The 13,171-nt window shown below is 35.0% G+C and overlaps 1 protein-coding gene across 1 annotated transcript in view; it reads right to left on the reverse strand.

The window, feature by feature from the left end:
- The window catches only part of Dsg2 (desmoglein 2), a 52,877-nt gene that overhangs the window by 15,841 nt on the left and 23,865 nt on the right, over positions 1-13,171 (reverse strand). Inside the window, exons 7-11 of the mRNA XM_071602826.1 lie at positions 11,347-11,484; positions 11,044-11,229; positions 6,331-6,596; positions 3,545-3,687; positions 3,021-3,248 (exon numbers count right to left, since the gene is read on the reverse strand). Of these exons, the coding sequence (XP_071458927.1) occupies positions 3,021-3,248; positions 3,545-3,687; positions 6,331-6,596; positions 11,044-11,229; positions 11,347-11,484 (961 nt within the window). The remainder of the gene's footprint in view (positions 1-3,020; positions 3,249-3,544; positions 3,688-6,330; positions 6,597-11,043; positions 11,230-11,346; positions 11,485-13,171) is intronic.

The following is a 13,171-nucleotide window of genomic DNA, read 5'->3' on the forward strand; positions in this document are numbered from 1 at the left end:
AAGCCATGATTAATTACAATAGCATAAAACTTTTCTGACATATGTAAATGTTTACTAGAATAATTTACTTATAAGGTATGATAGAGAACACAAAGATACAAATCAAGTGTTTTGGTTTTATCTTTGTTTTTGAAGTAAGAAATATTTTAAGCTCCAAGTTTTATGGAATTTGATCTGTATGGTTAGAAATATACTTTTAAAATCATCACAAAAACTCTGGGGAAATGAGGAACGGATGTAGTCATTGGTTTAAGAAATATGGGCTCAGGGAAACAGGGCCTGGAAAAATACAACTAAATTCATGATGGGTCCTGATGGGCTATGTGGGAGGGGAGGATGGGATTTCCACTCTATTAGTTATCATTGACAAATGAAAGTTGTGACACAAATACAAAAAAGTGTTGATAGTTTCTTTGGGGTGGTGTCTTGCTATGTTGCTGAGGCTGGCCTCAAACTCACTATCCTCCTACCTCAGTTTCCCAATTAGCAGGGATTATAGGATATACCACTTTATCTGGCTCATTAATATATTTTTCTTTCTACTTATTTATTTTCTTTTTATCACATTTTTTATTGGTGCATTATAGTTGTACATACCAATGGGAATTGTTGTTACATATTTGCACTTGTACACAATATAACAATATAATTTGGCCAATTCATATCCGAGCACCCTACCCCTGACTCCCTGGTCCCTTTCCTCTATGGATCTCCCTTTGATATTCATGAGATCCTGCTCCTCCACTTTTCTTTTCCCCTTTCCTTTCTAGCTTCCACATATGAGACCCTTGACCCCTTCTGAGCATGGCTTATTTTGAGATGCATTTTTCTGCAAATGACGTGATTTCATTATTCTCCACGGCTGAATCAATCATTAATTTCTTTTAATTCTAAGTAGTAAGTATAAGACTATATTATTTAAAATTCTCTAGAATTTTCCATATTTAAAAATTTTCCCAGATAAATAAAAAATAAAAATAGAAAGAAGCTATGTATCATGCTAACTGGTCGATCACCTTATTATTTGATCAGGGAGAAGAAAGCCTGAGTTAAAGAATTCTCTCTCTAAACTGCATCATTATATAATGAATAATCTCAGTGACTTCCTGTTACAACACTGTTAACACACTTCCTTGAGAGTCTTAGGTTCCTATGACTATTTAAAAAAAAAAAAAACATTCAAGGACTCATCAAGCTTAAATATGTTTATTTTTAGACAGAAAAGCCACTTAGAGATCTGGAGAGGCAGCACAGCACCCAGGCAGAGCCAGACTGCCTGGGTTGAATCCGAGCTCCAAGTCTTAACCTAGCTGTGGCCTCAAGAAAGTCAGGAAAGCTCACTGTGCCTTTGTTTCCCCACCTGTAATATGCTGACAATTGTAAAACCAAATTTCTAAGGTCGTTAACAGCAGAACGTGCTGAAGACTTTGCCCAGCATATACTAAAGTCCATGTGGTTCTCAGATAAAATAAAGGAGTCTTGGGATTCCAAGTTCAATGGAAAACTCATTTACATATCTTGGTCAAGGAAAGACAAGCTGCAGTCAGGCATTCAGTGTAGGGGTGTCGCAGGCCTCTTAGGGTACAGAACTGGTTACTTAATTCAAGTTTTGATGTCTGTGATGAAACTACCAGAAGAAGCCCCCGGACGCCTGCCACTGCAAGGCCCTCACTGGCTGGGAAGTTGTCACAGAGAACCTCAACTAGCCACAAAGGTGACTCATCCTCAGTGGAAAGGCAACCTGAGCTAACCAAGGGCATGGCTGCTTCAGGTGAGCTCATCGATAGAACTTTTGGAATTAAACAGAGGAAAGTTGAAGCAAGTTAAGGACACTGTTTTGATATTTTTGTATTGTCAGGAATTTATTTATATTGTCTTATGTATTTATGTTATAAAAAAATTAACCCTATTAGGATGACAGATTATAACTCTAGAATGTGTAATTGGCATTACTGACTTAGACTTGTGGTTTTAGGCTGAAATGTCACTCGTTTGCTATGAAATTACTGAAGAGAATTCTAGGTGCAATATATTTATAAATTCAATTTACTGGAACTTAGGGTACAAAATCACAGGGAGGATTTACTTGTTAATTTGATCACTGAAATGTACAAAAAGGGAAATCAAATATACTTAGTTTATATAAAAAGTTTGAAATGTTGACTTGTAAACTCGTCAAAAAATTAATCAAAACCTCTTAAAATGACTTGTAAACTGGTCAAAAAATTAATCAAAACCTCTCAAAATGATTATAAACACTTGCTAGACTTAAAATACCATAACAAACCTATAGATTAAGAAAAACTTGCAGATTGTATTTGAAACTTTTCTGAAATGAACACTGATTGTTTAAAACAAAATAGTTTTCTGGATAGAGTTTTTGGCATGTAAGACCACCCTAAAGAATTTCAAAGCTCACATTAACTCGAGGGCTGTGTCCAAGATGTGGACCCATGGGTGTGTCCATTGGTGTGGGGCAGAGGCACATAAGACAGACTCTTTGTCATGTGATCTCCACCACACACTAGCATTTTAACTATGAATAAGTTACTGAACTCTAGTTAAGCTAAGGTTTTCTCACCTCTAATCAGGGAATAATGTTATGGATTAAGGGTTAAATATGGTAATGTACCTGGCACAGAGTAAGTGCTCAAAAAATGTAATTCCCCACTTCAATATATGTTATTTTAGATGGAATTATCATTAGCATACTTCAAGAGTTATAGAAGGCACTTACTATGATTGTTGTGTCTAGAAAAGCTTATCAGAGAAGAGCTTTTGAGACTTCAAGAGCTATTCAGAGAACACCCCACTAACTCTAGCCATTTTATATAAATTTTCATCTTTCCATAGGCATATAAAAGATACTATGTCTGTAGGTTCAGAACCCCATTTTACAAATGCCCTTAAAAATTTTTATTGGAGATATATATTGTGAGAATAAATACAACCTATAAGGATTTTAAATATCTACCATGCTTAATATTTTGATTTTAAGATAGTCCAACAATTCTGCTTACTTTCTTGTCGTATTATTTTCCATTTTTCTGCCATTCCAGGTGGTTCATCAATGATAGAGAAGCTGAATGGCTCACTGTTCAGGTATCCATCAAGGTCCTCTGCAGTAACGTTCACGTACGGCACATTCTCACAGATGTTTTGCACTGGGTCCACCAATGTGGGGCAGTTGTCATTGATGTCTTCAACTGTGATAAGGACGGTACCAGTGATGGTTTTTCTAGGATAATCTGAACAATAAGAGAAGGAAAAATTATTTCTATTCTGATCATATTGTTGACCACAGTTTGAATTCTCTTGCCACCTTGGTATAAAGAGTGTACCAACCACTTATGACACTTCCTATCCCAGGTATGTCTCATATTCAAGGCCAAGTACTATCTTTAGTCACTAAATAAGTAAGAATATGAATCTTCATCCTTTAGAGAGATTAGATTTTTATATATATTCAAAATAAAAGTTTCTGATGCTGGAAGATAAAATCTAAATTCACATAATCAAGAAAAATGTCTATTTAATAACTTACCGTCTGATATAGCCATAATCTTTACAGTGTATGTACCATTTTGGACATATCTAGATTCAAAATCAGGAATTTTTACAAGTTTAATTTCTGATGTGACAGGATCCACAGAAACCCAGTTGTCTTTATCTTCCAATTTGGCATATCTGTTATAAAACAAACACCAAATTATTTTTAAAATTCTGGACAAATTGGGAATCTCTACAACTCTTTAAAAATTAATTTTCATCTCACATATGTTCTTGTTACAGAAATTTGTTTGGATGTCTTTAATTTCTTGAAACCTGCTTAAACATCTACTAATCCATGAGGTTGTCAGTTACTCTGTAGCCTGTCCTGTAGCTGTTGGTCTAATCTCTCCTAAATTTGGGTTAAGCCTTTGGGGAATAACTTAGTAACAGAAAAAGACAGATGGACAAAAGTAGACTTACATTACACTGTTCATTGGGACGTTGTTAATAATTTTCAGGTAGGAATGGTTAAAAGTGGAAACAATGCTGACAAAATGATTTCTGGGTTTCCTTGCTCAAAGCAAAGAGAATGACTGTGAAAAGAGCCAGCTATGGGGAGGCAGGGAAAATGTTCCTACTATATTTTCAGAAATGTGCATAATGAATACCACTTAGTTTAACATATAAAAATACAAATATAAACTAAACATGAGTATCTTGGCTCAACCAATCAAATTGATGATTTATTTTCTATTAAGTGGTTGTTTAGGCACACAAGAATGGGTGGTTAATTTATGGCAATATTTATGTACTGTGTTTAAAAATTTTTATGTATTATATTTTAAAAAATCCAATCATACATTTGAACTACGCTTTTATGCCTCTTAGTATTTCTATTAGTAGATGATAGTTCATTTGGATTTTCACAAGTACCTCTGAATTTCCTGTGAGAAACTTTAAAGCTGGGGTCTACTTGCCATCCACAGTTTCCCTCATTCATACTTAAAAGCAGAATCTTAGTAATAAGTATCACACTTCACGCTGAAATGCCTTCTGTGATCTAACTTTGGAAATGTCCTTATTGCTCTCTGTTGTGAAAATGAGATGCCATTCAGGTAGGAAGGCAGCTCACATGCTGTATCAAATATCCATAAACAACTGCTACAGATGAATAATTATCAGAATAGTATGATAAAGTTAATGATTCTTTTGCTGTCCTCATTAGGATTTCAAAATAAGGGCTGGGGATGAGGATGCAGCTCAGTGGTGAAGTGCTCGCCCAGCATGCACCAGGCTCTAGGATCAACCCTCAGTAGTGCAAAAAAGAAGAAGCAAAAAGATCTCAAAATAGCAATTACTAATTATTTAGGTGAACACTGGAAGATAATTTAACTTAGCTGTGCCTCCCATTCCTCCTGTAAAATAATAGGTTTGAACTGAACTTTTAAGATTTTTTCTCATTCTAAAGTTCTGTAATTGCAGGTTAAAGAAGCACGGCTCATCATTCTTCCAGGGAGAGCAATAGTTTTTTTGATATATTTATAGCCTTTATTAAAAATAGCAGCCCAAATTTAAAAAAGATTGGTGGGAAACAATTTTCAATAGACAGCCACAAACTATTGGCAGAGAGTTAGAACAATACACTTCTCAGTAGATGGCAGTGAGAATTTTCACAAAGAATGTCACAGAGAATCCTCATTTCTGTAGATTCAGTTAGGGACTGCCTTGTTCAATGCAGAGCAGGGGAAATTAAAACTAGACCACCCAAGTCAGCAGAGGCAGACTGGCTCCTGTGGGGAGGGTAGGCAAAGATGGTCACCAAGACCCTGTATGTAAAAAACAGTGGATGCTATTTCTTAACATTATTTAAAAAAATAATCACTTGGCTGAATTCCATAGGAGATGTGTTCAAAGGAAAGAGATCATTGAAGAACTTTCTCCATTATTTCCAGTTTGGCTACAGTTGGCCATGCTACTAAATACAACGTTGTATGAAGCACTAGCACACAGGGTCATAGGCAGAAGCAGACAAGCTACCAAGCAGCTCTGGCACTTAGGAAGTTGCAAAAGCTGTGTGTCCTAGGCAGCAGGTGGGAATTCTTTAAATCCAACATGAATCCCTGTAATTTTATAAATAATAGCCCCATAGAGAGTTTTCTTTTCTATGGCATGGCTCTCAGAGCTAAGAAGTAAATTTACTTTGAAAAATTTAAAGTATGCAAATCCCAGATGTCACTATAGAGTAGACACAGCCAGGTCCCTTTTAGTACAGGCATGGCACTATGGCTCAGTAAATGTATTCTGAGCAAAAGTCATCATCATCAAGACAAACATAAAAAGTCTGCCAATCTCTGAAGCAAAACAGCATAATTCAGGGCAAGATTAATTATTAAGATTTATGTATAAACAAAACTCGATTTTCCTCGTTAAAACATAAGAAGGAAAATTTTTTGAACTAAATTTGTGTAGAATAAATTTTATGGTAAATTTTATCTGCTACTTTCTCACCTCTCAAGACTCTTCAGAAATAAGAGAGAGTTTAGAAAGCATTTTTTTTTTTTTCTGAGCTTTTCCTTTATTGCTTTTTAGGCATCTATAGCCAGAGCTTCTTCTGTGGTGAGCATTCTAGCCTCATCCTCACACACAGGTGGGCAAAGGAAGGGGATTCTGGTGAAAATTTCTCCTCATATCAACTTTGGGAAATTTAATCTATAGCCCTTTGGAGAGTTACAACTCTGGGGTGTAAAGGAATGAAGTACTTAGATTTCATTAAGATATTTGAAAATAGGCACTTAAAGTAACTTAAAATTTGGATTTAAGCTCACAACTATATCTTACTTTACTTGAGCTGGTTGTCCAGTGTCTTCATCAAAAACTTGAAATTTTCCAATCGATAAGCCTTGGCTTGACTTATCCATTCCTTCACTAGCACGGAAAGAAATTGTGCTGCTTCTAAAATGAATGCCTTCTTTCACATTTTTCACCTTTACTTTGATGGGGATGGATGTGGGCTTATATTTATTCCTAATGGACTTGTGAAAAGCTGCTTTATTGGTGACAATGATACTGAAGTCAAGATTCTTCATTTGTTCATAATCAACTTCCTAGAAAGGCAAGATCAAAGTTTCTTTTAACAGAGAAAACAACCAGAACATACAGGGTGAGTGTGCGTACACACATTTTAAATGTTAGATATGATCATTTGACATACAGCAAGTACTACTGCATTGAGTATTCCAACTCACATCCATACCAAGTAATTACAAATTCCCTGTCAATCTGGATATTCATAATTGTTAAAAAAAAGTTTAAGAAGCATTCCCAGTTCATTTTATTAAAGGTCAAGTTTATTTTTAAAAGTATACATTTTTATTTTTAACAATCTAAAGTGATTTTTTTCTGTAATGGAAACATTAATGGACATTCAGTAAAAATTAATATTGCCTAAGAGGTGCTCCACTTTAGTCCAAGGACTATGCATTATATGGTAGTATTACTAGTTCTGTCCCCCAGGTAGACTGACACATACACCAATATCCTAAAAACCCCAGAATTCCTGAAGTGAAGAAAAAAAAAACAAGGCTTTTCAAATTTGTTTAAACAAAGAACCCACTCCCTTCCTTTGTGCACAGTATCTATTAATATCTGCTTTGCTGTTAATTCTATAAAAGATTAGCCTTCTTTCAGATAGTTCTTTGTGAATTACGGCATTTATAATGTCCATTTGATATAATCTCTGTATCACATTCTATCTATATATTTTATGGTCCAATTTTCCCATTTTCATTTTACAAACATTTCTATAGTATATTATTATTTAGATATACTTATTTACCATTCTATTACTAGACATTTCGGCCATCTGCAATTTTCGAATATAGTTAATACTTTCTTGAACATTCTTATACAACTTATTTTTCTGGGTGACCTATATAAAAATCACTGAAAGAATTACCTAGTCAAAGTTTATTTAGGCCCTATTCTTTCATTGCTTTTTATTTCTAGTGTTCCCAGATAATTTAGATGCATGTACCATTGCTTGTTTCTTCAAATACATATGTTTACAGGATTCTAGAGAAGCTGTTCACTTCTTTTTTGGGTGATTTATTATGAATTTTGCTTTATTCTATGTAGGGTTTTTATGGACAATTTATTTTGCCCCCTTTAAAATATGGATCACTATGGTAGGGACAAGGACACAACAACAAATGACTAGAGACAAAACATTCTTTGTGACTTTCAGATCTTTTTGAGAGTTCTTTTATGGTGCTCTTGCACCTGATATGCTGGATTTGATGGCACAATATATGCTAGATGAGACATAGAATCTTCTAGCCAGTTATTATTAGTATTCAAGAGCCAAGACAGTGTAAAAAAGTGAGCTAGGCACTGGGGACATAAAAACACTAGGACACTGTTACATAGTATTTATCATAAATAGCTGTAATGCTCCAAAGAGAATGAAAGAAATTTTCAACATCATGAGCAATGTATGAGGCCAAATGCCTCTATTTTTTACAACTCTATCAACATATTTTGTCATTTCCATTTTTTGCTATTTTCCAATAACATTATGGATTTTAACTTGTTGGTAAAGCTGTGCACATTTTCTCATGTAATGATTTATTATCTCTCTTATATTGTTCATCTCCTCTACCTTTTTTTTCAGTTTTATTCGGTTATAGTTTACAGACAATAAAACTCACCCTAAGTTTACAACTTAGTTTTTTAGTATTTGTCATCATCATTATGATCCAATTTTAATCATTTCCATCATTACAAAAAGTTCCTTTATGCCTCCCTTATATCCCCGGCCCTATGCAATCCCTGATCTGCTTTATCTCTTGTTTTGCCTTTTCTAGAAATCTCTCATAAATGACATTATAGAATATGATGTCATCATAGAATAGTATTTTGTACCTGGTTTCTGAATAATATAATGTTTTTGAGATTCATCCATGTTGTAGCATGTATCAGTACTTCAGTCCTTTTATTCAATAGTATTCCATTATATGGATATACCACATTTTATTTATCTGCTCATCAGTTGATGGCTATTTGGACTGCTCCCAGATTATTTTGTGGTTAGGAACATTTTGCACAAAAGCCTTTGTATAGACATGTTTTTATTTATCTAGGGTGAATTAATACCTAGGAATAAGATTGCTGGGTCATAGGGTAACTACTGTATGTTTAACTTAAAAAAAAAAAAAAAAAAAGACTTACCAAACTGTCATTTTATATTTCCACCAGCAATGTATAAAGGTTCTACTTTCTCTATATTCTTCCAATACTTGGTGTTGTCAGACTTTTTGATTGCTGTGGTCTGAATATATGCATGCCCATAGAATTTATACACTGAAATCCTATCCCCCAAAGTGATGATATTGAGAGATGGGGATTTTGTGAGATCTTAGAAACCCTTGTGAATGAGATTAACTCCCTTATAAAAGAGGCCTCTGGGATCTTGCAGGCCTCTTCTGCCACATGAGGACACAGCAGAAAGGTGCCATGTATAAGCTAGAAATAGGGCCTCTGCTGGGCACTGTTTATAGGCTACGAAGTTGATGATACTTTGTTATAGCCATCCAAAGACAGTTGATCTTAGCCATTTTAATAAGTGTATGATGACTATCTCTTATAGATTTTTTTAAAAATATTTTTTCGTTTTAGTTGTAGTTGGACACAATACCTTTATTTATTTATTTATTTTTAAAATACCTTTATTTTTAAATTTATTTTTATGTGGTGCTGAGGATTGAACCCAGCGCCTTGCACGTGTTAGGTGAACACTCTACCACTAAGCCACAACCCCAGCCCTATCTCTTATAGTTTTAACTCGCATTTTTCATAATGGTTAATGATATTGGGTACCTTTTCAAATGCATATTTCTGTGCATCTTCTTTTTTTTAACTTTTCTTTTTAGTTGTTAATGGATCTTTATTTTATTCTTTTATTTATATGCAGTGCTGAGAATCAAACCCAGTGCCTCACACATGCTAGGCAAGCACTCTACCCCTGAGCCACAATCCCAGTCCTCTGTGTATCTTCTTAATCTCATTTCTTTTTGATGGAATCTGATTACTGCCTTTATAATTTGTAAGCAACTATTTAAAAAAAAATCTTTATTTTTATGTGGTGCTGAGGATCAAACCCAGTGCCTCACATTTGTGAGGCAAGTGCTCTACCACCGAGCCATAACCCCAGCCCCTGGAAGCAACTACTTAATATAGCTGAGATAACAAATTTGTAATTCTCTCCAACTGTTGCTTTCATTGTAATGCTGATTTTACTACTTTTCATCCACACTCCCCTTGGAAGAGTGGGTTGAGAATATTTCCAGCACCCCCATCATTCACCAGTATATGATTGCTTCTGTGTATGTTGTTGACTTTATCTCAAACATCAGGCATAGCTGAACCTATAATTGATAACTAAAAATTACACTATTTTCACATAAGCAGGTGAATTTTTATCTCTGATGATTATTTCTTCCATAATCATAAAATGTGTCTTCCTTTTAAAAATGAGGAAATGTATTCAATTGTCTTCTGCTTTTAAAGAGGTAATTTAAATGCATACATTAGTCTACTGATTAGTGGGGCTCATAATTATTACTATGAATATCAATTATTTTCTACTATGAATATCAATTATTTTCTACTCTATTATTGATTTTCCCACTGTTAGATTTTACCTAGACTGTCATATATTGATTTTTATAAAAATTTAGAAACTTCTGGAATCAATTATTGTCTGCCTATAACTTAATGAAATAATATTTTTAAAGCTGCAGTTTTGCATTTCATTTTAAAATCTGGCAAGGCAATTCTATCATAAACCACTTACAAGTACATTAATATTGTTCCTTGCTTATTTTGTTACATCCATCTTGTAATTTTTGTTTAAAAAGTGGGAGCTATAAGAACTAAATGTGTAAGACCCTACATACGCTTAATGATTGGATTCAATTTTTCTTCATTGATTCAATGCACAAGAGATTTGTTCCAAAATGTAGCCCCCGCAGTATTAATATTAGAATACAAGTAGATTTTTGTTTAAAAGGCAAGATGCTGAGTCCCACCCAGTTAGGATTTGTGATAATGACACCCAGGAATCATCACTGTTGGCATGTAGCTTTACGAGGTGTTTCTTCGTCACACTTAAGTGTCAAGTTATCATAGCTTCTATTTTTGGATCTTATTAGTGAGGGTTGACTCTACTGTTAGATAAATAGACTGAGAGGTGGTAAGTGAAGGGATACTCAGCAGAGGCACAAGGTCATGGTGTGGGAATGACAGGAAGTGGTCTAGGCAGTGATGATGCTGGTCTCATGCTGTCTGGCTAGGATCAGAGTCCCCTGATCTGAAAATGAACTGTAGTGCAAATACTTGCTGACCACACAACTTGGGCAAGCAGGTATGGCCACTATCTTAAACAAATGTGGTGCTGGCTGTGCATGTAAAGTATTTGTGCTTGGAGCTCAAAATATGCTAGATTCTCTCCTGCAGCAACTTGTTCCACCCTAGTTTTGAACACTCATGACTTACCTTAATAAGGGTCACAATGCCTTCATTGGTCTGGGCATCAGTTTCTATGTGGAAATAACCCCCTTCGTTTCCTGATGCAAACGTAAAATTTGCTAACCAATTATCAGAACCTATTTCATCTGCATCGGTCACTTTTATGCGCATGACTTCTACATTGACTTGATTTTCTTCAATCGTTCCTTCGTACTGCAAAATAAGAACATGTGATTTTTATTCTGATATAATACAAACAAGTTGATATATATATTTTAGTTAGGGCCAAAATATGAATAAATAGGTACATTTATTATAAAAATAAGTTACCATTTCATTTTCCGTTACAGGGATATTGTCATTGACATCCAAAATACGAATCTGAACTTGAGCTTGTTTGACTGGTTTGTCTGTTATTTGTCCATTGCCATCTCTTGCTTCTACTGTCAAAGAGTAGCTGCTGTGTTCCTGCAGAGAAATAAAAGATATGCAACTGGGGTGAAAATGAATTGTTCCCAATCTTCTCTTCTGGTTTTAGTTCACATCACCATTGGGAAACGAACCATAGTATACTTTACTCATAAATAAGTTTCATGATCTGTTGTTTCTATGTTATTTATTTGTAGTCAAGAGCTTTTGAGAAAGGGCAGAAGAGGACTAGCAGAGTTATTGTCAAATTCTTAAATATTGCCATTGGTGGTATTCTCAGAAGACTCTGTTCTTAAACCCGTCTATACTAAAGGGGCGCTGTTCAAAATACAGTTCATTCTGCAATGGAAGACGTGGTGGGATTGTATGAAATGTTTTGTTTCCTACCCTATACATCATTCTTAGCTAAAAGGTAACCCAGAAGAACCTAGTCCCAAGAAAAACTTAACCAGTGAGGACAAAACTTGGTGATCTTTATCCTGACTTCCTCAGGAATAGGATTCTTAGAGACTGTGTCCTAGAGAATGACTGTCATTCAAAAAGGAACCTTCTCTTCCGTGTGTGGTCCCCTTATTGTAGCTACATTCTGTGTGGCTGGATTTAAGAAGTTTGGCAGCTGCTGCCAGTACACAGAGGTCCTACGTGGGGCAGAACCACTCAGTGAATGAAGGACAGTTGGGGCTCTTGACGAGCCACCTGGCCTCTAATTCTGGCTTTGTAATTTACTAGCTGTGCTGGACACACACTTAATCCCTATGATTCTCAGTTTTCTTATGGGGATAATAACTGGATCTGCCTCAGAGGTTTCCATATGGATTAAATGAGTTAATCCATATAAAGGGCTTAGGATATTACCTGGCCATGGTTAATACCCAATAAATTATGGCTTTTAATCTTGGCTAAACTTTCCACACCTCAGAAACGGTAGCTTATTACAAATCACACCACTAATTCAGAGTAATACTTTTCCTCTCTAGTTTTATGAGAACAGGTGTAGAGCAGAATGTTAGGAGTGATCAGATTCTTAAATTTTACAAAGATCCGGATGGCAAGTTGGCAACAATCCTTCCCATCTGAGCAAAGTTAATTTTCCAAGTACAATACCATACACTTGGATGATGATTTATATTTGAAGACAAAATAGTATTCACCAACATTTTATTCTTATATATTAGGATCTTTGTGCACGTAGCATCTGAAAATTCTTTTATTTTCCCCTTTAATTTAAAATTTTGAGTTAGAAATTAAAAGAATGAAAAATTGTTGAGAGGACAGTCTAGGTAAACTACTCAAATTTCTCTTTAATTTGGGATTTAAAATAATTTTCTCCTTTATAAGGATTTTTATTCCCTAGCCAGGAATCCTGTCTCCAGCCCCTTGCCCTCACCACCTTGATCCCTACAGTTCATTAGAGAACCCGCCAACTGGGAATGCTGTGTCAGGACTCTAGGAAATGGATTTCTAACTGGAGAGGTACTAGAATGGTGTTGTCTTTATGAAATTATCATTTCAACATAAACTCAAACATTAAAAAATTAAGCTGGTATTTTATATACATATATTTTAATGTGAAGTCCTCCACATCTGGTGCTTTTAAAAAAATATATCTCAATAGGCATACAGCACATCTCAATTTGGACTAGTCACATTTCAAATGCTCAAGAGACTCATATAGCTAATGTCTACCAGAATGGGCAGTGTATCCCGAAAAAAGGATGATTCTTAG

This window comes from Marmota flaviventris, chromosome 16, assembly GCF_047511675.1.
Source record: "Marmota flaviventris isolate mMarFla1 chromosome 16, mMarFla1.hap1, whole genome shotgun sequence".
NCBI classification, from domain to species: domain Eukaryota; kingdom Metazoa; phylum Chordata; class Mammalia; order Rodentia; family Sciuridae; genus Marmota; species Marmota flaviventris.